The sequence below is a fragment of the Mus caroli genome, unplaced genomic scaffold (assembly GCF_978045245.1).
Source record: "Mus caroli unplaced genomic scaffold, Mus_caroli_1 scaffold_8, whole genome shotgun sequence".
Classification (NCBI taxonomy): Eukaryota; Metazoa; Chordata; class Mammalia; order Rodentia; family Muridae; genus Mus; species Mus caroli.
In genome coordinates this window covers 36,280,623-36,308,249 of record NW_028227263.1, presented here as the reverse complement: position 1 = coordinate 36,308,249, position 27,627 = coordinate 36,280,623, and the positions used below count along the sequence as shown (strand labels likewise).

General features: G+C 42.6%; 1 protein-coding gene and 1 non-coding gene across 2 annotated transcripts; both read right to left on the bottom strand.

Moving 5' to 3' along the window:
• Positions 1–284: 284 nt before the first annotated feature.
• Positions 285–23,637, bottom strand: Nrip3 (nuclear receptor interacting protein 3). The gene is made up of 7 exons (XM_021168789.3): positions 23,383–23,637; positions 7,561–7,722; positions 6,203–6,285; positions 4,241–4,380; positions 2,577–2,629; positions 2,386–2,480; positions 285–1,887 (listed from the first exon to the last, which is right to left on the bottom strand). Exons 1-7 carry the CDS (start codon positions 23,554–23,556, stop codon positions 1,872–1,874), a joined length of 723 nt encoding a protein of 240 aa, XP_021024448.1. The 5' UTR covers positions 23,557–23,637; the 3' UTR covers positions 285–1,871.
• On the bottom strand, positions 17,344–17,450 carry LOC115031687 (U6 spliceosomal RNA). Its single transcript, XR_003837346.1, has one exon. It is a non-coding gene; the product is annotated as a U6 spliceosomal RNA (small nuclear RNA).
• Positions 23,638–27,627: the final 3,990 nt, after the last annotated feature.

Sequence of the window (27,627 nt, the reverse complement as noted above, 5' to 3'; positions counted from 1 at the left end):
GTCAAATATTTCTATAACTGAAGGGAAGATTCCACTACAGGCACCTCTATGCCTGAGAAGATACAATAGCAAAATAATTTTTTTTTTAATTTTTAAAGAAGCTTAAAAAGCAACCCTGTGACTCCCCAGTCCACTGAGATGGGTCAGATCAGGAAATACTGGGCAGTTTTAAAGGTTATTCTGGTTTGTTTGTTTGTTTTTTATTTTTATTTTATTTTTTGACTTTTGAGACTATCTCCCTGACTGGCCTGGAACTCACTATGTAGACCAGGCTGGTCTCATACTCATATCTGCCTGTCCCTGCCTCTGCCTTCTGGGTGCTGGTGTTAAAGGCATATGCTACACCCAGCTGTTAATGGTTCTTAATGCTGCCGGCTACCTTTCTCCCTTCCCTGTACCGAGGGCTTGCCAGCCTTTACTTCCCTGCCTGGACGGTTCACTCCCCATTTCAGTCTCAGGAAAGTCTCCCAGGTAGGCTTCCCCACTCAGCATACTCTGCCTCTTCCTTCTATTCTGGACTACTGTGGTTTTTATTTTTCCTTTCCCTATCTCTACTTCCAGCTACTTGAATCTTTGTGACATGTAACAAGACAGACAGACATTCTGACTGGTCCTTAGGGGTAATCAATATCCCCCAGTGACAACTACATTGTCAGTGGTGTCTCAGGAACTAATAATATGCCTTCCTATCTGTGGTTTCTTTCTTCTCTTGTTCACTGAGAGACTCTTTCATCTTTGTAGCCTGTTTTTGCACCCTCTCATCTTCCCTGTGGTGTGTGTCCATGTGTGTCTGTGAGTGTGTGTAGGAATTTGTATGAGTGCATGGAGCTATGCACCTGTGCACACTCACAGAGGCCAGAGGAACATGTGGGTGTCGTCTATTCCTCTACCACACTTCACTTGGTTCCTTTGGGGCAAGGACTCTGGAGACACTCCCCCTCCATTCTCCCCCTCTTCCTGTCTCTTCCTCTCTCTCTTTTGGTTAGACTGGAAGCTAGAAAGTTCCATTGGGGTCTCAGGTGTGTGTGGGACAATGCCCAGCTTTTGTTTGGGTACTAGGATCCAAATGGCAGTCTTCATGCTTATGCAGCAAGCACTCTTAATCAACAAGCCATCTCTCTATCTCTAGTGCTGTGATGGAGCCCAGGACCTTGTGCACATTAGACAAGCAGGCCACCACTAAGCCACATCCATTACCCCTCCTTTCTTGCACTTTAACCTTCCTGCCTTCTTCTTAAGGCTGGAAAACAAAGGAAGCAGCATAAGAGCCTTGGTTTGGATATCAGGCCAGGATTCTGCTTGTCTTCTGCCATGACTTAATATGTGAATTTAGATAATTCATTTACCTATCTGTGTGTTTAAATTAAATGTCTGGACCAGATGATCTCCCTGAAAAATCAATCACTTCAGAAGAGATTCTAAAATCAGGACATGTTTCCTCACCTCTTTGAAACAGCTGCAAGAAAGTTTCTATTTACTGTATATTTTAATATTTTCAAAAAGCAAGTGTTATCTATGGAGAAGTAGAACCTGGCAGCCCCTACACTGGATTGATTAATAAAAAGCAAATTCTTGGAAGAAGCAGAGAAATAGGCCACAAATAAGACCTGGCAGTGTCAAAAAAGGTCTATAAATTAAATATTCAAAGAAGTAAAAAACAATGTCTGTTTAACCATTAAGCCATTAACCAGACAAGATCTCTAAGCACAGACTATAGTCTAAAAAGGTCTGAGCGGGAAGAAGCCCCTGCAGGATGTACTGGAGGGAAGGACTTGGTCCATGGCAAGTTGCTATTGTATTTAGTTCAAACCCAGTTTTCTCAGTCTGTCAACCTGGTGTGTGTGCACATGCGCACACGCTTCAGGCTGCAATTATGCTTCTGAAGTGCTGAAATGAGAAAGAAACAAATAATTGATAGCAAATTCAAAGGAGTTAATCTGAAGGCAAATTAACTTGGGTTTAAAAAGTCTCATGTATACATCTATAATCCTAGCACTTAGGGAGCTGAGGCAGGAAGGTCATGAATTTAAAGCCAGCCTGGGCTACATGCTAAAACCTCATCTCAATGCCTTATTCCCAACTCACCCCATTCCATGCCTGAGCTGCACACTGAAACCTTGTTACACACACACACACACACACACACACACACACACACACACACCACCACCACCACCACCACCACCACCACCACCACCTTAAAAGACTGTTAGTTTTTTCCACTATTCTATGTGCTATCCTTGTTTATTATAACATGTAGGCTACAGAGTTCTGTGGGACAGTAAACTCTAGCCTGGGGAAGGGCTGACTTCTGCTATGACTGAAAGCTAGAGGTGGGCTATAAGCCTGTACACTGTCTGAGAATCCCCTGACTCATGTACTTACTTGTCGTCATTCATAGAAACTGTCTCCACAAAAGGGATTTCTTCTTTGTCTGTCTTCCCCACAATCAGCCGGTGCTTGTCCAAGTTTATGATACACTAAAACAAAGAAGGATCACTGGTCACTCAGCGATGCTACTCTCAGTTCCCTGCCTCTGAGACGAAATATCAAAGGAAAAGTAGAGTCAGTCCTACCTTCAGGGATCTAAGAGTCTGGAGACCAAGTGATAAGCTTTTTTCATTATCATCTAATAAAAAACAAACAGTAAGAGTCAGACATTTCCATGCTGGCTTGGATGTCAGCGTAAACACCATTCAATGCATTTGTACCATCTATCCATTCACCCACCCAGCAAACCAGCCAGCTAACTACCCAATAAATAGCTGTTGAACCTGTACTTTCTCCGATCATTATAGCTAAAAGAAGGTAAAAGCCAAAATTCAACCCAAAGTCTTTTCTGCTCTAGAGGACAAAGGCCTTCAGTAAAATAGAGGCAAGTACTTAGTGTAGTCTAACAGAACATATGAGAAGCACAGAAGGAGAGTAGGCGATCAGGCATTTATGGCAGGAGTACAAGGACCTTGTCTTCACCAGTTACAAGCTCATGAAAAGTGCCTTTTGGGACATTTTAGCTCACACATTAAAAAAAAAAAAATCTGTCTTTAGGTAGGTAAGATGGCTCAGTGGGCAAAGTGATTGCTGTCATATCTGATGACCTGAGTTCACTCCTTGGAATCCACAGAGGAGGGAAAAACCTAACCTCTGACCTCCATAAAAATGTCATGTCACATGAGCACACCCCCCCCCAAACAAATAAATTAGTAAATGTAGGGAAAGTCTGTTTCCTGTGGCTTATATGCATAATGGAATTCCTTTTATCCATAAAGAATGAAGCTATGCCATTTGCAGGAAAATGGATGCAACTGGAGATCATCACAGTGAGTAAATTAAATCAGTTTCAGAAAGACAAAGACTTGATGTTCTCTCTCATTTGTGTGTCTTCTTTCATAAGGGCACATACAGTCAGAGAAACAGATGACATCAAGTAGTGAAGCTGTTGGGGGCAACAGTGGGAGCTGACTGGCCAGTGAAGAGTGAGAAAGTGCATTTACATACTTGTATGAAAATAGCCTTATGTCATCAAGATTATTAAAAATTGTAATTACATGTGTTTATTTATGGGGGCATACCTGTGCCATGGAACACATGTGGAAATCTGAGATCAAACTCAGGCTATCAGTTTGATTCCAACCATCTTAATCCACTGAGCAATTCCACTGGCTCCATTCTATTTTTAAAGATTTAATGTTTCTGTGTGTGCCTAAGTATGTATGTACATCACATATGTACAAAAGCCTGAGGATGTCAGAAGAAGGTGTCAGATCCCTTGGCACTGGAGTCACAGGTGGTTGTGAGCCATCCTATATAGATGTTGGGAACCTAATCTGAGTCTTTTGAAAGGGCAGGAAATACTCTAAACCACTATGCCATCTAGCCCCTGGTAAATTAACTAATTAATTAAAAAAAAAACTAATGTGCTGAGCTGTCCATGGTGGTACACGCCTTTGATTTCAGCACTAGGGGGGAGGGACAGGAGAATCTCTGTGAGTACAAGGACAGCCTGGCCTGTATAGTGAGATCCAGGACATACAGAACTATTTAGAGAGACCCTGTCTCAAAACAATATCAACAAATGTGCATGGTATGGTGGCACGTACCTTTAATCCCAGCGCTTGGAAGGGTAAAATTATCACAAAGGTGTAGAGTATACGGAAATGGAAATCTTGGATTTTGAAGAAGTCAGTATTATAGGCATGAGAGTTTATGTTAGACCCATCTATCCCCCAATTTAACTCACCAACCACAGCTGCTTGGCAATCCAGACGGAGAGAACCCACTGTGATCAGTAGGTGCTCAATCTGGCCGACTACTTTGAGATGCCGTGGTAGAGAAAGCTTTTCTCCTTCATGCTTGTGAGATTTGACATGGTCCTTTAGTCTGAAACAGAGAGAAAGCTATTATAATCCCATTGTCAAAGTTTTCTGTCCAGAATCGGGTTCTCTAGGGACTTCCTGAGCTAGGCAGGCTATACTTGCTTCAACCCTTTCTTTCTAACCATGCCAGGGGAATACAAAAGAAAACAGGGGGCTTGTGTCCTGTCTTTCAGAAACTTAAATTACTACCTGCATTTGTGCAGAGAGGAGTTGACATGTTTAGAGAATTCTGTTCTGCATCCTAATATCCCTATTAATGTGTCTTTATCCATCTGCGGATAACAGATATCAGAGGGCAAATTAATCCTAACTTAGAAAAGACTTCATTCAAGGTCCATTTTTCTCCTTTCTATTTCAATTTCTTGTCATAAAATTGTCTTAGTCTATAAGGCTAATGGAGACAGGCACTTGTTTGGTAAGAATATTGATACTGGTTAGCAGCAAAGCATATTGTGGGGAAAGTCCTCCCTAATTTGACTTGCCTTTGCTGGGATGGAAGGAAAGAACAGCATCAAGGTTTCACACAATTACATAAGCTGATTGGAATAGCTAGCACCCGAGCTATTATGGGCTGGTGGATAAATACTTAATTAGGGATTTTCTGTGCCAATACTTCTGTTTTCCTCCATTTCCTCTCTTTTGGTATTACAGCCCATCCAAAAGAAAACTAATTGCAGTTTTACAGATGGTTATTAATTCCTCCGGAACCATGGCAGTCTGCTGCCTAATTATGCACCAGGACATCATTAGTCTTTCTGGAACCATCATATTGTACATACCTCATCTCTTCACTACATTTAAAAAAAAAAAAAGACAAAAACTTAAGATTCTTCCCACTTGAGTCCTGGGATCTACTTTTCCCCAATCCTAGATAGTGATGTATAAAATAATTCACAGAACAAACTTCAGAGAGTCCCAACAGTGGGTAGGAAGTGAGAAGTAGGCAGATACGGGAGAAACAGATGATGTAATGCAGAACTGCAGTGAAGCCCTGGGTAAGCTCAGTTGAGAATCTGCATGTTTTGGAGGAAGCTCTAAACAGGCCACTTGGTCTGTCTCATTAGCTACAGAGATTTGGCCTGAGGAATAATTTGCCGTCTACAGCAGCGGTTGGTTCTCAACCTGTGGCTCCTGACCCCTTTGGGGGGTGGATGACTCTTTCACGGGGACTGCCTAAGACCACTGGAGTTTACATTGCAGATACTTACATTACAATTCATAACAGCAACAAAACTACAACTATGAAGTAGCTACAAAAATAATTTTATAGCTGAGGGTCACTACAACGTGTGTATTAAAGCATCACACATTAGGAAAGTTGAGAATCACTGGGTCTACAGAAAACTAGGGGAAATAATATTAGGTTGATTCTAAGCAAGAAACCTCAGAGAACATCTGGTACTTTGGAAGAAAGAGTAAGAAGAAGGAAGGAGTAACAGGAAAGGTTGAGTGAAATAGCAGTTAGGTAGAGAAAGCCATCCTTGCTTCTACACTTCTGGAGTAACAACAGGACAACTTGCTGTCTAGAGAATCAAGGCAGGGTATGTACTGAGCGAGAGTCTTACACTTTCTCATTCCATACTCTAAAACCTGCTCAGAATTTAGAAAGTGGAAATGAACAGAAGGCCCAAGGTTTCCTGCATTTCTCCCACTGTCTGACAAATTGCAGCATTCCTCTCTATTAAGGAAACTGGTTCTGGAGGCGAGGAAAAGCTTTGCATGTTTCTCTTGCTTCTGTGGATACCTTCAAGCATTATAACCTTAAACAGATGCAAGCAAGAAAAATAATTACATCTGACTTCTACCCAGGACAAATGGCTACTTACCCCAGTCTTTCCACACAGGCTGAGGAGATGAGATTATATTGACAGCCGGTGTCAACCAAAGCTTTCACGTCCTTCCCAGCACACTGTGGGAAGGAAACAGACTCTTTAATAGGATCTAGAGAAGCAAAAGAGGAATGAGACAGAGAGCAGCAGCAGATGTCAAATGAAAGGCATGGTTTGTTAATCCCAGCACTTGGGAGGCAGAGGCAGGTGGATTTCTGAGTTCGAGGCCAGCCTGGTCTACAAAGTGAGCTCCAGGACAGCCAAGGCTACACAGAGAAACCCTGTCTCGAAAAACAAAAACAAAAAAAAAAAAAAAAAAAAAAAAAAGAAAGGCATGGTTTGAGAGCAGCCTTCTAACTGGTCATTGGTGCTGTCCCACTTCCCCCACGGCTAACTCTGTCTTTGACTGGCTCTTTTTCCTGCTAACTAAATCTAAGGCTGATAGAATACCCATAAAATCCTTTATGGGTTTCACTCTATGCTAAATATTATATACATAATCTTTTAAAAAAAATCATTCTGGAGGCAAATTCAGGGCTTTGAGCATGCTAGATGAGGTTTGTTTTGTTTCATTTTGTTTTACCACTGAACTACATGCCAGCTCTTTAAAAAGATCACACATGGGCTGGAGAGATGGTTCAGCGGTTAAGAGCACTGACTGCTCTTCCAAAGGTCCTGAGTTCAAATCCCAACAACCACATGGTGGCTCACAACCATCTGTAATGAGATCTGACGCCCTCTACTGATGTGTCTGAGGACAGCTACAGTGTACTTCGATATAATAATAAATCTTTGGGCCGGAGTGAATGGGGTTGGAACAAGCATAGGCCCTAAATTCAATTCCCAGCAACCACATGATGGCTCACAACCATCTGTACAGCTACAGTGTACTCATATATATAAAGTAAATAAATATTTTTTAAAATTAAAAAAAAAATCACACATCCTTTGTAAATCTGATAAAAGCTTTGGTATTTCTTCCCATTCAAATGTGCACACATAAAATATTATATTCACTTCTAGTATAAAGAACTTTAAACCCGACTTATTAATTCCATGTTAACAACCACTATCTATAAAGTTTTGAGGAGAGGGCCTACTATTGGGATCATAAAGGGCCCTCAAAACCTACTTTTAAGAAAACTCTAGCCGGGTGGTGGTGGCGCACGCCTTTAATCCCAGCACTTGGGAGGCAGAGGCAGGAGGATTTCTGAGTTCGAGGCCAGCCTGGTCTACAAAGTGAGTTCCAGGACAGCCAGGGCTATACAGAGAAACCCTGTCTCGAAAAACCAAAAAAAAAAAAAAAAAAAAAAAAAAAAAAGAAAAGAAAACTCTAGAAAAAAATGTTCTCTTACCTGGCAAGACACTAAAATCATGTCTTCATCTTCACACTTTTTCAGCCCTTCAGACTTAGCCTGATTGAATTTGTTGGTCTTCGAGGCCCAAGGGACACGAGTGCTCCGGAGCTTAGACAGGTTGGTTTCCATGAGGCGCCTCTGCAGAATGTTATGAGGTTGCTTGAGGGATAGAAAGCAGAGGCTTCTTACTGCCAGGGCTCTCCCTGCTCTCCCAGCCCCACCCAGGACTCCACAGAAATAACAAAGGACTTCACAGAGCAGCTCCAACTTGGCTTCTCAGTCTTCCCTCAGGTGAGGAAAGCGAGGAAAGCTTTGGTATTGTCAGGGCAGGTACTATAAACCAACATGTCACAGCCAACTCTGGTGTATGCTGCTTCATCTTTGTCAGCTTGACACAAGCTCAGGTCATCTAAGAAAATAGGCCCTAGTTGAGAAAATGTCCCCATCGGGTTGGCAAGCCTCTGGCACATTTTCTTGATTGACAATTGATATGGAAGGGCCCATTCCATTTGGGGTAGTGCTGGGAAGGTGATCCTGGGGTGTATAAGAAAGCAGGCTGAGCAAGTCATGAGGAGTAAGCCATTAAACAGAGCTCACCAAGTCCTGTGCTTCAGTTCCTGCCTCTAGATTCCTGCTCTAACTTTCTTCAGTGATGATTGGACTGAGATCTGTAGGCTAAAATAAATTCAAGATTTTTTGGTCCATGATGCTTTATTATAGCAATAGAAACCTAATGAAGACAGCAGTTTGGTACCAAAGAATGGGCTACTGCTGTAACAGGTCTGACCATGCTATTTTCTGGAGGAATGTGGAAGACTTTGGAACTTTGGACTAAGAAGTGTGACTGTGAAAGAATAAGGAGACTCTGGTGGGTTTTAAGAAGCCATACTAGAATAGCTTGGAAGATAGACATGTCAGAGCAACATAGACTGTAGATGCCCAGTATAAGAGGTTTCAGAGGGGAACATTATTAGCAGTTGGGCTTGATGCTGTTTTTTCTGTTTTGTACGTTGGCAAAGAATGTGGCTGTTTTCTGCCCTTGTACTAAGCATTTTTCTTTTTCTTTTTTTTTTTTTAATTTTTTTTATTAGGTATTTTCCTCAATTACATTTCCAATGCTATCCAAAAAGTCCCCAATACACCCCCCCCACTTCCCTACCCACCCAGTCCCACTTTTTGGCCCTGGCATTCCCCTGTACTGGGGCATATAAAGTTGGCAAGTCCAATGGGCCTCTCTTTCCAGTGATGGCCGACTAGGCCATCTTTTGATACAAATGCAGCTAGAGTCAAGAGCTCTGGGGTACTGGTTAGTTCATAATAATGATCCACCTATGGGGTTGCAGTTCCCTTTAGCTCCTTGGGTACTTTCTCTAACTCCTCCATTGGGGGCCCTGTGATCCATCCAATAGCTGACTGTGAGCATCCACTTCTGTGTTTGCTAGGCCCCGGCATTGTCTCACAAGAGACAGCTATATCTGGGTCCTTTCAGCAAAATCTTGCTAGTGTATGGAACAGAATTGAAGACCCTGAGATCAACCCACATACCTATGGTCACTTGATCTTTGACAAGGGAGCAAAAACCATCCAGTGGAAAAAAGACAGCATTTTCAACAAATGGTGCTGGCACAACTGGCGGTTATCATGTAGAAGAATGAGAATTGATCCATTCCTATCTCCTTGTACTAAAGTCAAATCTAAGTGGATTAAGGAACTCCACATAAAACCAGAGACACTGAAACTTATAGAGGAGAAAGTAGGGAAAAGCCTCGAAGATATGGGTACAGGGGAAAAATTCCTGAATAGAACAGCAAAGGCTTGTGCTGTAAGATCGAGAATTGATAAATGGGACCTCATAAAGTTGCAAAGCTTCTGCAAGGCAAAAGACACCATCAATAAGACAAAAAGACCACCAACAGATTGGGAAAGGATCTTTACCTATCCTAAATCAGATAGGGGACTAATATCCAATATATATAAAGAACTCAAGAAGGTGGACTCCAGAAAAATGGGGTTAAAAATGGGGTTCAGAACTGAACAAAGAATTCTCACCTGAGGAATACCGAATGGCAGAGAAGCACCTGAAAAAATGTTTAACATCCTTAATCATCAGGGAAATGCAACTCAAAACAACCCTGAGATTCCACCTCACACCAGTCAGAATGGCTAAGATCAAAAATTCAGGTGACAGCAGATGCTGGCGAGGATGTGGAGAAAGAGGAACACTCCTTCATTGTTGGTGGGATTGCAAGCTGGTACAACCACTCTGGAAATCAGTTTGGTGGTTCCTCAGAAAATTGGACATAATACTACCAGCAATACCTCTCCTGGGCATATATCCAGAAGATGTTCCAACCGGTAAGAAGGACACATGCTCCACTATGTTCATAGCAGCCTTATTTATAATAGCCAGAAACTGGAAAGAACCCAGATGCCCCTCAACAGAGGAATGGATACAGAAAATGTGGTACATTTACACAATGGAGTACTACTCAGCTATTAAAAGGAATGAATTTATGAAATTCCTAGGCAAATGGATGGATCTGGAGGGCATCATCCTGAGTGAGGTAACATATTCACAAAGGAACTCACACAATATGTACTCACTGATAAGTGGATATTAGCCCAAAAACTTAGGATACCCAAAATATAAGATACAATTTGTTAAACGCATGAAACTCAAGAAGAACGAAGACCAAAGTGTGGACACTGTGCCCCTTCTTGGAATTGGGAACAAAACACCCATGGAAAGAGTTACAGAGATAAAGTTTGGAGCTGTGAAGAAAGGATGGACCATCTAAAGACTGCCATATCCAGGGATCCATCCCATAATCAGCTTCCAAACGCTGACACCATTGCATACACTAAGCATTTTTCTAAGACTAAATTACAAAGTTATGGACAAATTTCTTTGGCAGAGGAAATTCCAAGACAGCCTAATATTGGTTCTATCACATTGTTATTAGTAGTCATTCTTATGTAGATCTCCAATGAAGACCAAGTGAGGCAGGAAAATATAAAATGTGCAGCCACACATATAAAAGAGCACCAAGAAACTTATGTTGAATCAGGGTTTGTGTTGAAAGAGATAAGGAGATGAAGGAATGAAGGAAAGCCTAGCTCTGCACTGGGAAAGGGGAGGGTGCCAGGCCACACCCAGCTAAGCTTCCAACGTGTGAAATGAAAAAGCCTAAAGGATTTTCTGCTTCTAGAAAGAAACAACCACCAAAGGCTTCTGCAAATGCTATTCAGGGCAGACTGCATCCCAACCTGGCAGCAGAGCGCAACAGCGTCGTCGTCCACATGGCTGCTAGCTGTAGAACCAGGTAGGACACATAAGTAAAGGAGTCACGGAATCTTCCTCTGTGGTGTCAGAAAGTCTCTAAGGCCAGGCATGTGTCAGGGGAGTCCCGAGAGACCTTGGAGTGAAATGAAGCCTGGATTGTGTTTGAGACACTAAGATGTTGGTGATGCTGGAAGTGAGAAATGTCTGCCAACGAGACCTGCAAACAGGGAGTGGAACCCGCCTGAGAGAAAGGCGTAGCTTGCAGAAAGCAAAGCTGGAGGGGCAAAACCATCTAAGTCCTTGACAACAGGCATGGAATTACAGGATTTAGAGTTTGCCCTGATGGATAGAAGCATGTAATCTGCCTTTTGATTTTACAGGGTTTACAGTTAAGAGACTGGCTTGAGTCTCAAAAGAGACTTTGTACTTTAAAACAGTGTTGGATCTGTGAAAGGAAGAGTATGGACACTTTTGAAATTGGACTACATGCACTTTGCATAATGATATGGGAGGCAGGAAATAGAATGTAGTGGTTTGAATGAGGTGTCCCCATATTCTTGGGCATTTGAATACTTGGTCCCACAGGCTAGAGAGATGGCTCAGCAGTTAAGAGCACTGACTGTTCTTCTAGAGGTCCTGAGTTCAATTCCCAGCAACTACATGGTGGCTCACAACCATTTGTAATGGGATCTGATGCCCTCTTCTGGTGTGTCTGAAGACAGCTAGCTACAATGTACTCATATACATAAAATAAATAAATCTTTGAATACTTGATCCCTACTTGCTAGTACCATTTTGTGAGGCTTAGGAGGTATGAGTAAAAATGGCCCCCATAGACTTATATATTTGAATGGTTAGTCACCAAGGACTGGAACTCTTTGATAGGATTAGAAGGATTAGAAGATGTGGTCTCCTTGAAGGAAGTGTGTCACTGGGGGTAGGCTTTGAAGTTTAAGAAAGCCCATACCCCCCCATACCCCACTCCCTCTACCAGCACAACCCCTTGCCGATCAGGATGTAACTCTCACTACCGCTTCAGCACCACGAGTGTTGGCATGTTCCCTACCATGATGATACTGTACTAACGTTCTGAAACGTTTGAGCAAGCTCCCAGTTACATGTTTTCATTTATAAGACTTGTTTTGGTTGTGATGTCTCTTCACAGCAATAGAACAGTGACTAAGACAGGGGAAATGGTCTTGCAGGAGGAAATATGTTACTGGGGCAGACTTTGAGGTTTTCAAAGCCCTGTGATATCCCCACTGTGCCCTCTTTGCTCTATTTTTTTAGTTCAAGATAAGAGCCCTCCACTTGCAGCTCCAATCACCATGCCTGTCTGTTACCATTTCCCACCACAGTTGTGGTGGACTCTTATCCCTCTGGAACCCTAAGCCCAAATAAACCTTCCTTCAATAAATTGCCTTGGTCATGGTGTTTTATCACAGTAATAGAGAAGTAACTAATGCATAGATATAGGACCAACTGTGGCTTAGGAGAACCAAAGGACCCTGGTGATGGGGACTTCTTTCTGCCTTCCTCAGGAGAAAGAAGCTTTATTCTAGAATAAGTGATCTCTGTGTTTTCCTAGACAACTGGTAAGTCAGTACCTTATAGACAGGGCAGCTCATTGTCATGGGTACTCAGAAGCTCTGCTTATTGCTATATTAAATGTCATTCCTTATAGTCTTATAGTCTTACTTTTCACACCTACTTTGCAGGTGCCTTATAGGCCTGGATCTTCTGATGGTGGAGTTACCAACAGGGATGATAGAATAGGAAGACAGTCATGGCTGAGTAGACCTCATAACGGACATATTTTGGAACCAGGCAAGTCCCACAGGAATCATCCTCACTGATAGCCTCTAGACTTCAAAACATTTGTATCCCTTGGTTTATCTTGTTATTCACTTATCTACTTTCCTCTTCTCCCTCCTTATCCTCTTTCTCCTCTTTATTCTCTTCCATTCCTCAACATCCTCCTACAGCATTGAGGATTTAACCTCGGGTATGCTAGTACTTTCACACAGCCAAACACTCTACCACTAAGCTATATCCCCAGATTCTCCCACTTTTTAATGAACAAGAAAGTGAGGACCTAAAACAAACACTGACCAAGAAGAAACTTAACAGACCTTATATACATGTCAGAAAGATAATATCAGGAAACAGAATGACCGGTGTACATTCAAGTTTGAGTTTCAGTAGAGCTTAGTAGAGTTTCTGTATCATATATATTCACATTCCTCTGTTCTTACTCAAAGTGGCCTCTAGACCATTCAGAACATCTCTTTCTTTCTTTCTTTCTTTCTTTCTTTCTTTCTTTCTTTCTTTCTTTCTTTCTTTCTTTCTTTCTTTCTTTCTCTCTCTCTCTCTCTCTCTCTTTCTCTCTCTCTCTCTTTTTTAGGTTAAGTCATTTGATCTGAGAAATTTTCTATACACATATATCTTATGCCCACTTTACAATAACATTTCAAAACTCTCAAAGGATAACAATTAGTCCCAAGATTCAACCAACCACATTCTTCCTCTGATTTAAAGGGTAAGATCTTACTTTTAGAAGTCCAGAGCCTAGAAGTTTCTTGGGGAAGGGGCTAGCAGAGGAAAAGTCTTTGTTATAAGCTACCTTACCGACTGCAAAGGAAGAAGGGAGTCAGAGCTGTGACTCACCATAACTCCACTGAGAAGAAACAGATTCCCAAAACTGATTCTTGGCAAAGCAGGTTATAAACTAGTATCCTTGGGGAAGAAGAGGGAGAAGCTCGGATGAAGGAAATGAGGAAATGTGTGAGCTGACCAAGGTAGGTTCTGGGAACCTCACTTGAACCCTTTGGAAGAGCAAATGCTCATAACTGCTGTGCTATTTCTTCAGTTCCTATAAACAGATTTTTTTAAAATTTTCATCTTATAGTTGGGTGGATCTGTGGGTACAGAACCCACAAACATCAGAAACTATTTGTACTGATAACTTAAGAGAATTATGTTTGAGCTATCACATGTATAGTAGTATCTATATCAAAAGCAGTTTTCCAATCATTCCAATACACTGGCAAAGCTGAGCAGATAGAGGTACTGGAACATCTACCATCAGGGGTGTGAGTAGGAATGGAAACTGAAAAGTTTAAAGCCTGCACATGACTCTCACTTGACCCAAACAATTGGGAAGAATGCTAAAAGTTTACTCTGTAATTTAAAAGACTAACTGGTCAATAGTTTGCCTTTCAGATGGTATAACAGCTATTGGAGTGTTAGGTTCCACACTAAGGAAGAACTGAAGGATGTGGATTTAAAGATTGAAATGGCAAAGCCTAGTACAGTGAAAGAAAAAGAAAGTCTACTTCAAGATATCATATCGTTGTGTGAAGGGGAACAGACAAAAAGATATCACATCACTGTGAACTATTGTGACACCAATCCCAAAAGCTTCCAAAGAGAAAACTATGACACAAATACAAAGGATTAGGAACCGGAATCATGATGATTTCTCAACAGTCAACAACGCCAATGGAATAATACCTCCAAAACTCTAGTGGTGCTGGAGAGATGGCTTAGTGGTTAAGAGCATTGGCTGCTCTTCCAGAAGACCTGGGTTTGATTCCTAAATACCCACATGATGGCCCACAACCTTTTGTAACTCAAGATTCAGAGAATCTAATGCTAGCTTCTGGCCTTAGCTGGCACCAGGCATGCATATGGTACACAGACATATGTGTAGGGAAAACACTCATGTAAATAAAATTTTTTAAATTTTAAAAAGGATTCAGTAGAGAAGGACAGGAAAGGGAATTCTGAACGCAGTATTGGATTAAAAGTTTGCCTATTAAGATCAATAGCAGCCAGATCAAAATGACATGAGAAAACGGATTCCAGGAAGAATGTCTTGAAGAGGAAAAAAAATGGACCAAGCCTGATATTCTTCTTAGTCTGTATAATGTTACTCATATGTATATGGTTTTGGGGTTTACTACGCGGTATTGGATGACTAATTTGTGGAGGTGCTCTAATCCCAACCAACACTTGAGAGGTGGAGGCAGGAAGATCAAGTGTTCAAAGCCAGCCTTAACTACACAGTGAGTACCGGATGATCCTGGGCTGCATGATGCATGAGACTGTCTCAAAACAAAGGAGTCATACATCCTGTGCCAGACTCTAGCCAGATACCTCACACCTTGTCAAAGAACCTTCTCTTTGCAATAGACAGAGAGTATTATAGAAAAACACACCCATGAAGATATAAAGACCAAATGATCATGTGGTGCTCAGCAACAACGGATACATCTACAACACAGCTCCTGCCCCTGAAGCTCAAGAAACACCAAGGAAGAGGAAGTGGAAAGAACCTAAGAACCAGAGGGACAGGACATCTGCTGTGAGATTGCATCTTCTACAAGTGTCAGAGAAGCTACAACCATGAAATCTCCACATGACTGCCTAAACAAGACCCGAACACCATCACCACCAATAGACATGTTAACATGGAAGGGAGAGAGCTCATGGGGCCCTAACCTTAGACAGAGAACTAGAGGCAACTCAGGAAAGCTGTGCATAAGAGAGGTGGTCTTCCCTGGGAAGAGCCCCTTCCCTCCCCAGTAATTAGTCATCTAATACCAAGTAATGAACCCCCAAGTCATATATATATATATATATATATATATATGTAACATACAGACTGATAGGGTTGTACTTACATACTTATTAAAAAAAAAAAGAAAAGAAAATATGAGATTGAGAGGGAGGTAAAGAAAGAAAAGGGCCAAGCAATGGTAGTGCACGCCTGTAATCCCAGAATTCCAGAGGCAGAGGCAGGCAGATCACTGTGAGTTTGAAGCCAGCCTGGTCTACAGAGCAATTTCCAAAACACCAAGGGCTATACACAGAAAGAAACCCTGTTTCAAAAATAATATAAGAGGAAGAAAGGGAAGGGAGAAATGATACAATTATGCTTTAGTTTAAATTTTTAAAAAATGAACTTGTAATCATTTATAGTTTTAAAGCAATTTTTCATTGAAAATTAAGTAAAGGAAAAACTTCAAGGAATTAATTTTAGAAAAATACATAACAGAAAAATATCACAGTACATTTGTCTCAGCTGTAAGCAATACAAATATGGTCACACTATAACAGTAAATGCTGATTCAAAACAAAATAATTCAACATAACTAGTATATCAGGAGAGAGGATATTATGAGGTGTGGTGGTCTGGCTCCCCAGACTCATGTATTTGAATGCTTGCCCCATAGGGAGTGACACTGTTAGGAGGTGTGGCCTTGTTGGAGTAGGTGTGGAGTTGTAGTGTCTCCTCATAGCAACCCTAACTAAGACAGAAGGTATGAGAATGGAGTTTTTTACCCATTCAAAAATTTTTAAAGTTTAGTGCATGTGTGTTCCCATGTACTGCACCATATATATGGGGACCAAAAGACAAATGTCAGGAGTGTATTGTCTCTTTCCACTATGTGAATACCAAGGCCAGAACTCAGGTTGTCAGACTCAGGTGCAAGTGCTTTGACCTAAAACACCCATCCTTCTGTTCCATCTGAATCCATTTTAAGACGACCAATACCAAAAAAATAAATACATGCTGGTAAAAATCAATAAATCAGAAATGGGCATGGTAGTGCATCAGAAGCCTGGGCCAGAGGATCACAAGTTCAAGATAAGCCTAGACAATATAGTGAGACATTTTCTGGAGAAAAAGAACATTGATATATCACCATTTATTTAGAAACATGGTGATCCTGTATCATAGGAAAGAGAGCAGCCACAAGGAAGGCCAGCTTACAGAGGTGTAAATGCAGTTCTAAAGAAATAAGAAATCTGGAGGTGGATACTGCCTACGTTAACTCAGCAGATTAACAATTTCTCTTACACAGCTCCCCACGGTCATAAGCCAGGTGACTTACATCCAGGCATTGCATCCATCCATATTCAAAAGAAGAGGGAAGAGGAAGGGAGCCATCCTAATGCCATCTATCCCTTTGTCAGGAAAGCTAATGTTTTTCTATAAGTTCCATTAGCAGTTTTTTCCCCTATATCTTACTGGTGAAATTCAACTGCCAATCCTCACTTCAATAGACCTTGGAAAATAATTTAGCTTATCGAATTTCTATACACAGTCAAATAGAAAAGGACTGAAAATGGACCAATTAGAGAACTAAAGCATCTACAAGAACATGCAAAAACTAAAGTATATGTTTGTATTCATATACAACACACACATACACTGTAATTGATTATTTAATTTTTTTCTTTGCTCATTAGTTATGCAGACACAGGAACCTGACCTGGTGTCTCAGCCAGCCTAAAGCTCTTATTGCTTGATAGCTAGGAGGAAATCCCATTTTTTCCTGATTCTATTGTGTCACTGTCCCCTAGCAAGGGCCTGCAATATACTCTTCCCTGACAGTGAACAACTGCCACTTTTCCAACAGACACCTTTCCAGCATGGCAGCAGAATCTGGCATCCCTAGAGTCGGCCCTGACTGTATGTCATGGTAAAAAAAAATATGGAATGTTTCACGAATTTGCGTGTCATCCTTGCGCAGGGGCCATGCTAATCTTCTCTGTATCATTCCAATTTTAGCATATGTGCTGCCGAAGCAAGCACTGATTACCTAATTTTTAAGTACATGTAGTTATATGTGCATTCATTTGTGTGTGTGTGTGTGTGTGCTTCTTGTCTGCAACACAATGGGCCAAGCACCTCCAGTTCTTATTACTATGCCTTATCACCATGAAGGACTGCACCTTTATTCCATAGGTCCAAATAAATCATTGTTTCCTAAAGTTCCTTTTGTCAGCAATTTTGTGACAGTAACAAGAAAAATACCCAGTACAGCTGCTTAACACCCTTTCCTCACAGCTGGCCTACTCAGTGCATTAAATGTATTTTATTGGACTATTTGCCATTATGTTTTGGGGTGGGAAGTGTATATACAAGAGTGTAAATGCCCTCAGAGAACAGAGGGAGCACTGGATCCTGTTACAACCACCAAGCATAGGTAACCACCAGTATCCTCAGGTCCACTGGGAGGGCAGTGTATGTTTAAAAACCCTGAGCCATCTCCCCAGCCCATACTTGGTGCTATCATCTATAGATACTTGAGATTATTGTATAAACATATATCAATTTAACTTATTAATTACTAGTTACATGTTTGTCATCAGAAATGCTGCAAAAAACTAACATTGTATTTTCTTTTTTTTTTTTTTGGTTTTTCGAGACAGGGTTTCTCTGTATAGTCCTGGCTGTCCTGGAGCTCACTTTGTAGCTCACTTTGTAGACCAGGCTGGCCTTGAACTCAGAAATTCGCCTGCCTCTGCCTCCCAAGTGCTGGGATTAAAGGCGTGCGCCATCAAGACCGGCTACATTGTATTTTCTTAAGCATCTCTTCCAACTAGCCTCTAAAGCCATCTTGCTGTTTGTCTTGTCTACCTCTGCCCCTTTTTAAAATGTCAACATTCTTCATGCTCTATATTTGGTCTTTTTCTCATTTTACATATTTGCCATGGATGATTTTATCTGTTTTCATTGCATAATGAAATACAACCTTTATAAGGATTCTAGCTCAAGGACAGCTCACTTTTGAGTTTCAGACCCATAGACCTAACTACCCTCTTCTACCTGGACACTCCACAGGCACTTCAGACTCAACCTATCCTACCCATATTTCCCATAAAGGTTGTTTTTCTTCTCTGCCCTCTATTTTGGCGAATGAAATTCTTCTCATATATTACTCTATATGTCTGCTGCTACTGCTACATCTGAGCATCTGTAATCCTAAAACATTACCTTCATGGATTCTTCCCCTTACAATTTCTCTTGCCAGATGGAACAAACAAAAATTCTCTCAATTTAACATTCAAGATCTACTAACTACCACTTATCCTCCTTCCCAGCCTCATCTATTTAATTATTGCAGCGTGAAGGCTTTCTACTTTTAGCAAATTCCCACTTGTCGTATATTACCTTGAGCGAATCGCTAATCTCACTAAGCCTTGCTTTTCTTGCTTTTCTTTTTTTTTTTTTTTTTTTTTTTTAACAGTAATAAAGGATGTTTGGGCTCCATGTTTGGTCAGGAACTTCTTCCTGCCATCCTTAGCAAATGACTCTGTCATTTACTTGGTTTGGTTTGATTAAGTTTTGAGATGGGGGCTGGAGAAGTGGCTCAGCGGTTAAGAGCACTGACTGCTCTTCCAAAGGTCCTGAGTTCAATTCCCAGCAGCCACATGGTGGCTCACAACCATCTGTAATGAGATTTGATGCCCTCTTCTGGTGTGTCTGAAGACAACTATGATGTACTCATACATATAAATAAATAAATATTTTTTAAAAAAAGTTTTGAAATGGGTTTCACTATGTTGTCCAGGCTAGTCTTAAGTAGCTTGCAACTATAGACAGTGTACCCAACTCATACACATTCTTTTTCTTGTAATTTTATTTTATGTGTATGGGTGTTGTGCCTACATGGATGTCTGTGTACCCCAGAAATGACAAAAGAGAGGAGGAGGTGGATCCCCTGGAACTGTAGTTACAGAAGGTTATGAGCCACCATGAGAGTGCTGGGAATTGAACCCCAGTCAGCTGTGAATGTTCTTTGGCACCAAGCCATCTCTCTGGCATCATACACATTCTTGATCCTTTTCCTATCCTCCCCTCCCAAGTGCTGTTGTTCCCTCCTCTCAACAACATCTACAGTCAGTATCCTTTCCCTCATATTTACATCCTTCAATCTAACCAAGCTACCATCATTTTCTATCTATAGTGCGACCGTTTCCTAATTTATCTCCTGATTTTTATGTTTCGGTTCATTCTTGGCATAGTGACCACAGTTAAGTTTGGCGTTTGTTTGTTTTTAAATGAATGTCAGAGGCTGGGAATTTAGTTTATTGGTAGAGACTTACCTAGAACACACAAAGCTCTGGTTCAATGTCCATCATTGTGTTACTATCTCCTGTCACCACACTCCTTGCTCATTCCACACTAGCTACACTGGTCCTCTCTCAATTCTCTAATTCTATGAAGCATCCTGATGGCCAGAACATTATATCTGCTGTGTCTTTTGGTTTGGTTTGGTTTTTTTGAGACACATTTTCTCTATGTATCCCTGGCTGTCCTAGAACTTACTGTGTAGAAGAGGATGGCCTCAACCTCAGAGATACGCCTACCTCTGCCTCTGGAGTGCTGGGATTAAAGTACACCACTACCTCCTGGCATATCTGCTGTATCTTTGCCCAGAACATCCATTCTTCCCTGACATATTTTACTCCCTCATTTCCTTCAATATTTCCATAAAGGTAATCTTTTTAGACAGTATTTTATTTATTGACAACTGTATACAAGTATACAATGCATCTTGACCATATCCACCCCCCAACTTCCATTCCTACTCTCTGCATCCCATCATAGGTACCCTTCTAGAGGCTATAATTATTTGGTCTTTTAAAGCTCCTTCTACGGCTACAAAGTTCTCTAGTGATAGACCTACAGCATTATAGGTAGGTAATCTATAGGGCACCAGCCTGAGCTTCTCATCAGATATTTGATAGTCAGTTCCCATCACTGTGTTCCATCTCCCCCTGGCCTGAATTCTACTTAGTTTGGCTAGAGCTTTTTGGCTATCTGCAGATTCAAACAGAGGAAGGAAAGAAAATTTCTCTCTGCTACAAGGCAAGGGGGGATAGAGCCAGACAGGCTGGTAATAACATCATGCAAGAAACACAGCATATCACATGGAATACTGCTTTCAAAGAGTAAAGTCTTTAGTACAACAAGAACTTTTATTAACCAAAACAAGAAAATTACAGTAGGCAAAACTCTAAGAATAAAGATACTTTTGTCTAGCTCTATTAGTTTTTTAAAGTCAAATATAATATGGTTCATAAATTTGGTTTTAGTTCTTAATTTAATACAAAAAACACAATACAATGGGATGATAAAATAAGGGAGCCAGACATAAGCTATACAATTCATTTCCACACCAGATTTTGTAGCAGCCAACTCCACACACAAAGGAACTGTGCAAAGACAGTACCCTGGGACCAAGAGAATAGGGCCATCTTTGATGGCCTTACAGATGCCATCTGCTAAACCAACAGCATTTGCTATCGAACCATAAACATTTCAGAGATAGCATGGTACAAGATAGATGATTCAGAAATGCCAGCGGCATAATTAAAACATGGGATACTTACGTGATGAAAATAATCCACACTCTTAACATTGCTCAAACCCCAGCATCAATAAGAGTTGAAACTGCATCCTCTTTTCCTACTTCCTTTTTATATTCCCTTTCTATTGGGTTTTTTGATAAACTACTTCAAGTAAAAACTACTGCTAGTTTTAATAGCCTCCAAATTTTACATTGTGGAAGAAAATGGAGTTGGCATGATTGGTCTTGCCTGTAAAATGAGTTGATGTGTTTCTAAAATCCTTCTAAGATTGTACTGAGGCTGCAACCTCAGTTCCAAGAGAGCTTCAAGCATGCTGTTTCACCCACCCTTGCAGCTCTCCCCACCCTCCCTCAGTCAGCCTTGGTTTCTGGGATGTGTTCTGATTCTCTCTGCAATCGCTTGCACGTTAAAGGTGTGAGAACAGTGAGAGAAGGAAATTAACTCTATGAAAATGGGGTACGGAAAGTGTGAACTCTGGCTCAGGGTTTCACAGTGAACTGCTGTGTGTCATACCCATGGCTGTACTCTGAAAGCATCCTCCTTATAGCCTTCGGCTATGTTCTATGCTGTCAGCTCCCTGTAGCTCAACCATGACAAGGAGTCAGAAGAGAATTATTCTTCCATAGTTCAAAGCAATATATGGAATCTTAGGAAGAAGGGAGTTGTGGTAATTCTTATTAGGGAACATCTCAGCCACTCAAACCAAACATTAGTGCCTTAGATCCAACATTCTAAAAGTCCACATTTGATTCTTCTAATAATACCCTCCACTTTATTGAATAGGATTAGTTTGTTCTGAAGGTGAGAAGATTCGGACTGAATTTGCTAAATGAATCATGAATGCTTTAAAGTGAAAGAAGGAAGAAAGAGCTATCTCTTTGGTAGGAATAAACTTTAATGAGATCACTCTCAGTTAACATGACTAGATCACCTATACCCAGGCACAACAGAAAAACAGCTTTTAAAAACAGAGTAAGATAACTGGAGTAATTTTCCTTTCACAAGTGTATCTAATGGCAGGCAGGGAAAATCTTTGGTATTGATGAATTGTTAGAACTATTGATGGGGGAAGGAGCTCTTGTCTCTGTTGCCATACTGGGGCCAGAAATAGCAATTTCAGTGAACCAAGACCAACAACCACAATTAAGCATTTCAGAAGCTCAAAATATAAAAATACTAGGAAGATTATCCAGAGCATTTATTTCTATTGCAAAAGACATTTAATTGATGTTTCACAAATTTTTCCACAGATAATAAGGAAACTATAAATAAAAAAAAACCCCACAAAGCTAGGAGTGATGATATACACATTATAATCTCAGCAATCATGAGGCTGAGACAGGAGAATTAAAAATTAGAAGCCAACATGGGCTATGTGATGAGATTCAAGCCAGCCTAGATTATATAGATCAAGATTCTGATGTCTCATTAAAAAATCTTTTTCCAAAATAACAACAACTCCAAATGAAGCTACAAAGTTACATATAAAATTTGTGAGCAGGAGAAGAGAATTAAATATAGGTCACATCCCTCAGCCATTCACCCTTATTCAATGGATGGAGGACAATATGGTTTTGGATTCTGGCCCACATCCTGAACTTCTACTTAATACCAAGAATAATACTGCCAGAAATAAAAAGACTGCAACAGCCCCAGCTCCAACTATCTACATGCATTATCTGGTCTGTGAGATGAAGCAGTCAGGGCTTCCTCCATCTTCCCAGTCTTTAGAGGGAAGAGGGAGAGCTGAGAGTGGTGAAGAGATGTTTAGGCTCTGGAAAGATTTGTGCTTGACCCCTATTCCCCTGTCTCACCCCACTCCCCCACCCAGGGTAGAAAATCAAAGGTAGATTAAGACTAAACTAAGTATATTTGGGGCGGCGGGGAAGGGGCACAATAGAATTAACCAAAGCATATATATATATATATATATATATATATATATATATATATTCAGCAACTGTGAAGAAACCTCGCTTTTCACTGTTTCTCAATCACCTTAGTCTGGGACACAACTGGCCACGCACGCAGCCTGTGAGGAGGCAGTGGGAGGCAGGACTTGTTATGAGGCTCCAGCTCCAGGAGCCAAATTTTAGATTCCGGATAAGCCAGTGGAGAGGAGATTTGAGGGTAATAAGGTAGGGTCTCTTTCTTCCTTACACATGGAGGGGAGAGTCGGGCGAGAGGAGACTGCGCCAAGGGAGAAAAGGCAAGGAAAGCACCTTGGGTTGTGAGATAGGGAGGGGTTTTGCCCGAGCGGATAGCGACAAGCCTGGCCGGTGACTCAGTGAAAGTGACAGTAAGGGCCTGGGCGTCAGTGGTGGCCCAGAGGCCCGTGACGGGTGTGGCCGATGTGGGGAACTCACCGTGTCCTTGGACGAGCCCAGCTTTTTGAGGCCGTCCAGGGGCAGCAGGTCGGCTGAGTCCTTGTGGATGAACTGCACCGCCTGCTTCATCCGGCGCTGCTGCCGCAGGGACGCCGCTTCCCGCATGTCTGTCTCCTTGCGGCCGCCCTCGGTGAGGAGTCCTGAGTAAAACATCGCTGAAACGCCCGCGGCCGGGCGGCCGGGTGTCCCCTGCCAAGCACCTTCAACCTCGAGCTCCTGGACAGCGCCGCGGGAGCCGGCTCCCGCGCCTTTTATATCCGAGCGTGACGTCATGGGGAGCAGCCAGTGCGCGCGGGAGAAGGCGTGGCCAGCAAAGCGTCCCGCCCCTCTGGCGCAGGTTCAGGAACGAGGGTGGGGTCTATCAGCCTCAACCACCCACCTTTACTCCATCACCCATCCTGGGGAAAAAGCTAGCTCGGAGCAGCCTACGGCCGACAGACTAACCCCGGGGCGCTGAGGGTCTAGCGGAGCCGCTTCGCCCAACTGTCCCCTCTCCCGCGTGGGTTGCCCTGCCCTGCATGCACTGCATAGAATGGGCTGTGGGGCCCTGTGCTCCGGCAGCCTAGCCTCTTCCACCCTAGTCGGCTCCTTCGGGCTCTCAGCTCACCTGTCCACGCCGCGGCCGATCCCGGGATGACTGACAGCTGAGCCATGCTCGGCTTCTCAGAGTTGTACCTCTGTGCTCCGAAGTTGGGAGAGCTCCGGATTCCTCCAACTTCAGGTCGGTCCCCACCCACTGGGCCACGTGACTGCGGAGGGGGCCAGGAGGATGGGCTGGAGCGGGGCCTTCCGGGGACCCCTCCTCCTCTTGGCACCCTCTGTCTGAGCCCAGCACCAGAGGTTGGGGAGGCAGGTCTGGTCTGGAGCCTTCACCCTTCACTTCTCTGGGAGCACACCTGCTCGTCAGAACACCAAGAAAAGCAACTCTGTGTGTGTGTGTGTGTGTCTGTGTGTGTCTGTGTGTGTCTGTGTGTGTCTGTGTGTGTGTGGTGTTTGTTTGTTTTCACTGTGAACACTAGATTTTACACTGAGGGGTGGAGGTGGAATATAAATTGAAAGCCATTTTTCTTTGAGACTCATTCATACTTTTTAGCCATTCTAAAAGGAATGGTCTGCTCCTTCTGGGTTGGAGTCTTGACATATGACTTAGTACAAGTCACATTTCTACATGTGGGAATCACCACTCCACTCTCCACCTCAAAGAAGCAGGCATGAATCAGAAAAGATCTGCACCCTGAAGGCACCATACATCTCAATAATGACACTTACTGAGCTTTTCTGGTTGTGAGCTGGATACTAGAATGAACACGTGCAGTGCAGTCTCTCAGGGAAGGACAGCATGCAGTGCAGTATCTTAGTGAAGGGCAACAGCTATGAGATAGCATTCGCCACTATCCTCTTTATGCAGGCAGATACTCAAACCAGCCAGTCTGCCTCCAAATGTCTCTAACCTTTTCCTTTCCATTGCTCACTGTGCTCTTAAAGTATTCTCCAAGTACCACCACAGTCCTGTTAAGAGCACCCCAAAAGGTGTCTGCTCTTGATGGACCTCTGACCCTCTTCTGTGACTTCATTCTGCACTTCAGCATCTTGAGTTTTCTTCCAGTACCAGGGAGGAGTCTTTCTCCCTGTTGCCAAGTGGCTTGCCTTTGGAGTGCCCTCTGTGTGTGATGTCCCCTCTCACCCTCTTCAGCGATCTGTGCTTCTTCCACACCTCGGCTCAATCTTTGCTACTTTCCCAGGACATCTCTGACATAAGTTGTGCTTCCTCCTGATTGCTTAGCCTCAAACCCCCCAATACCTAGAAGGCTATCAATAAGCACTAGTACAGGCATGACAACAAGTTAAGGTTGTGTCTCAGGAAAACAAGAAGCAGAGCAGGACCTCTCTTCAGAACCTGTGCTGGCCTTCCCGGACCTGGAATAGCTGGCCTCAACTCATGGACCTGCTTAATCCCCCTGCCCTCCCTTCAATGTCTGCCCCAGTTTTTAGAGCACACAGACTGCTTGTAAGAAAACAAGTAAAGAAAGCTGCTTACCTAGCTTCAAGGAAGCCCCAGGGCAGGGGGCTTTTCCACACGCAGACTGCTCACTTTCCAGTCCTCTGGCACACTTTACTAGCAGTTGCCCTGGTTCCTTTCTGTCCTGTTGCCTGGGTCCCTGCCTGGTTGTTCACCTAGGGAACTGTGAAAGACAGCCCTGCCTTGTCTGTCTAGGACCGACCGACCCGTGCTTCCGTTCTTGGCAGGGTGTCAGAACAGCCCAGCACAGAGGGTCCATATGGCCTGGCTTGGGACAACATCTTTCCTCAGGAAAGAAACCAGGCAGCTAGATGCTCTGGGGAAGGAGTGGGAATTCTTGAGACAGTTCAGCTCAGTCTTGCAGCCTGTTGTTGCTGAGGATGTTGTGACAGAAGAAAGGGGCTCTTGTCATAGCTAGATTCCCCCTGGGAACACCAGGAAGCAGAATCTGTCTGGTTAAACTGGAATTTGACCATATCAAGTGTGGCTGAAAAATCAATGGGTCGTGGCTGGAGCTGGGAACCTTTGTGTAAATTCAGGGCTTATTGCTGTAGTGGGTTTGTGTTCTGCAATTGGATCTGTGGCCATAGTACCCACTGGTCCCCTTTACCTCTTAAAGACTTTTCTTGCCAGACTGACTCCATCACTGTTTTTATGCATGGTTGATGTGAGGAGGCTTGTTCCCCCTGCCTCAGCACACACACACAGTTTCTGCAAAGTACAGCCTGGTCCTTCATGTTGAAAAGGCTCACCTCTCTGTGGTGTATCCAATTCCTAAACAATTGAACAAGTCATTTTCTACTTCTGAGTCTGTTTCCATGTGTACCAAAATTATGCAGTAATATTGCATATTCAGTTTTGCACTGTAAACTCTGAGGACTGAACCAACAGGAAAGGTTAATATTAATTCTTCATCTAGCCGAAGCCCTCTGCAGCACTAGACCATGGATGACTTACAGTGGTTAAAATCACATGTTTTGGAGTATGATAAAGCGTAAAGCTTTACTCTGTCACTGAGCTATCTCACTTCGTGAGACTTTGATTCCTTCAATGTATTGGTAGTTGTCATGTGTTTGAGCCCACCAAAAAGCTGGCTCTGAAATCAGGGTGCCCCCTCACACACACACACACCAGTCTTTCAGACCAAGTATGTCTGACTCAAAGTGTCCTTCAAGGCCTCTTGTCTGGAAATGATCTGCCCATCCCCAACTCTGTGGCAAAAAGGGAAAAGAGCAGAGAAGGAACAAAAGTGCTGTGTCCTTGAGAAAAGCCTGAAGGTAAGTGATTTCCTGCAGGAGCTCCTCATGTTTATCCCGTGGTATATGAGTGGAAGAGAGAAGGCTCACCCACAGAAGGCTTGTTCCTTGACAGAAAGCTCAGTTGGGAACTCCAGCTGACTGCCTCAAGTCTCCAGTCAGTTTCTGCGAGATGCTATGAGTCCTCAGTTTGCTGCTGTCTTCCTGCTGGGATGTTGTTGTTGTTATTGTTGTTGTTGTTGTTGTTGTTGTTGTTGTTGTTGTTGTTTTTCTTGGGAGCCTCACACACAAATGGATTCATGCTGCACTCTGTCAGGATCACCAGATGACTGCCTCAACACTCTTCCGAAGTTCATTTCTTTTCTTTCTTTTTCTTTTCAATTTTTTATTAGATATTTTCTTCATTTACATTTCAAATGCTATCCCGAAAGTCCCCTGTACCCTCCCCCGTCCCCTCCCTGCTCCCCTACCCACCCATTCCCACTTCTTGGCCCTGGTGCTCCCCCGTACTGGGGCATATAAAGTTTGTAAGACCAAGGGGCCTCTCTTCCCCCGAAGTCCATTTCTGCAGAATGTTTTGAGTACAAGAGTTGTTGATACTTTTCTGTCTGTCTACTTACCTGTCTGTCTGTTATTTGCTATTTCTTCTCTTATTTTGGCTTGCTCTATACTTAATGAACTCGCTCGTTCAAAACCAGACTGTTCTCTGAATTTTATGGATAGTTTCTGGAAAATGATGTTAGTACTATGTCTATGGCTGCTGTGAGGATTAAATGAGATTATCCACATAACTTGTTGGCTTGTACCCAGAGCTCAGCAGAAGGGAACTATTAGTATCAGTTGGGACAACTTCAGGAAAACCCATAGGCTGTTATGCTATGAGTGGGTCTGACTAATGCACCTTGTAAAACTCCAGGCACACAAATCAGACCTGAAAATCTTCCTTGA

Bases quoted from the DNA above. Each gene is read 5' to 3' on its own strand.
- Nrip3 (XM_021168789.3), bottom strand. From the start codon at position 23,556: ATGTTTTACTCAGGACTCCTCACCGAGGGCGGCCGCAAGGAGACAGAC. The intron at 4,381-6,202 runs GTAAGTAGCCAT...TCTCTGTTTCAG, and splicing joins GCCTGTGTGGAAAGACTGGG to ACTAAAGGACCATGTCAAAT. The intron at 2,630-4,240 runs GTGAGTTAAATT...GTTTTTTATTAG, and splicing joins TTGCCAAGCAGCTGTGGTTG to ATGATAATGAAAAAAGCTTA.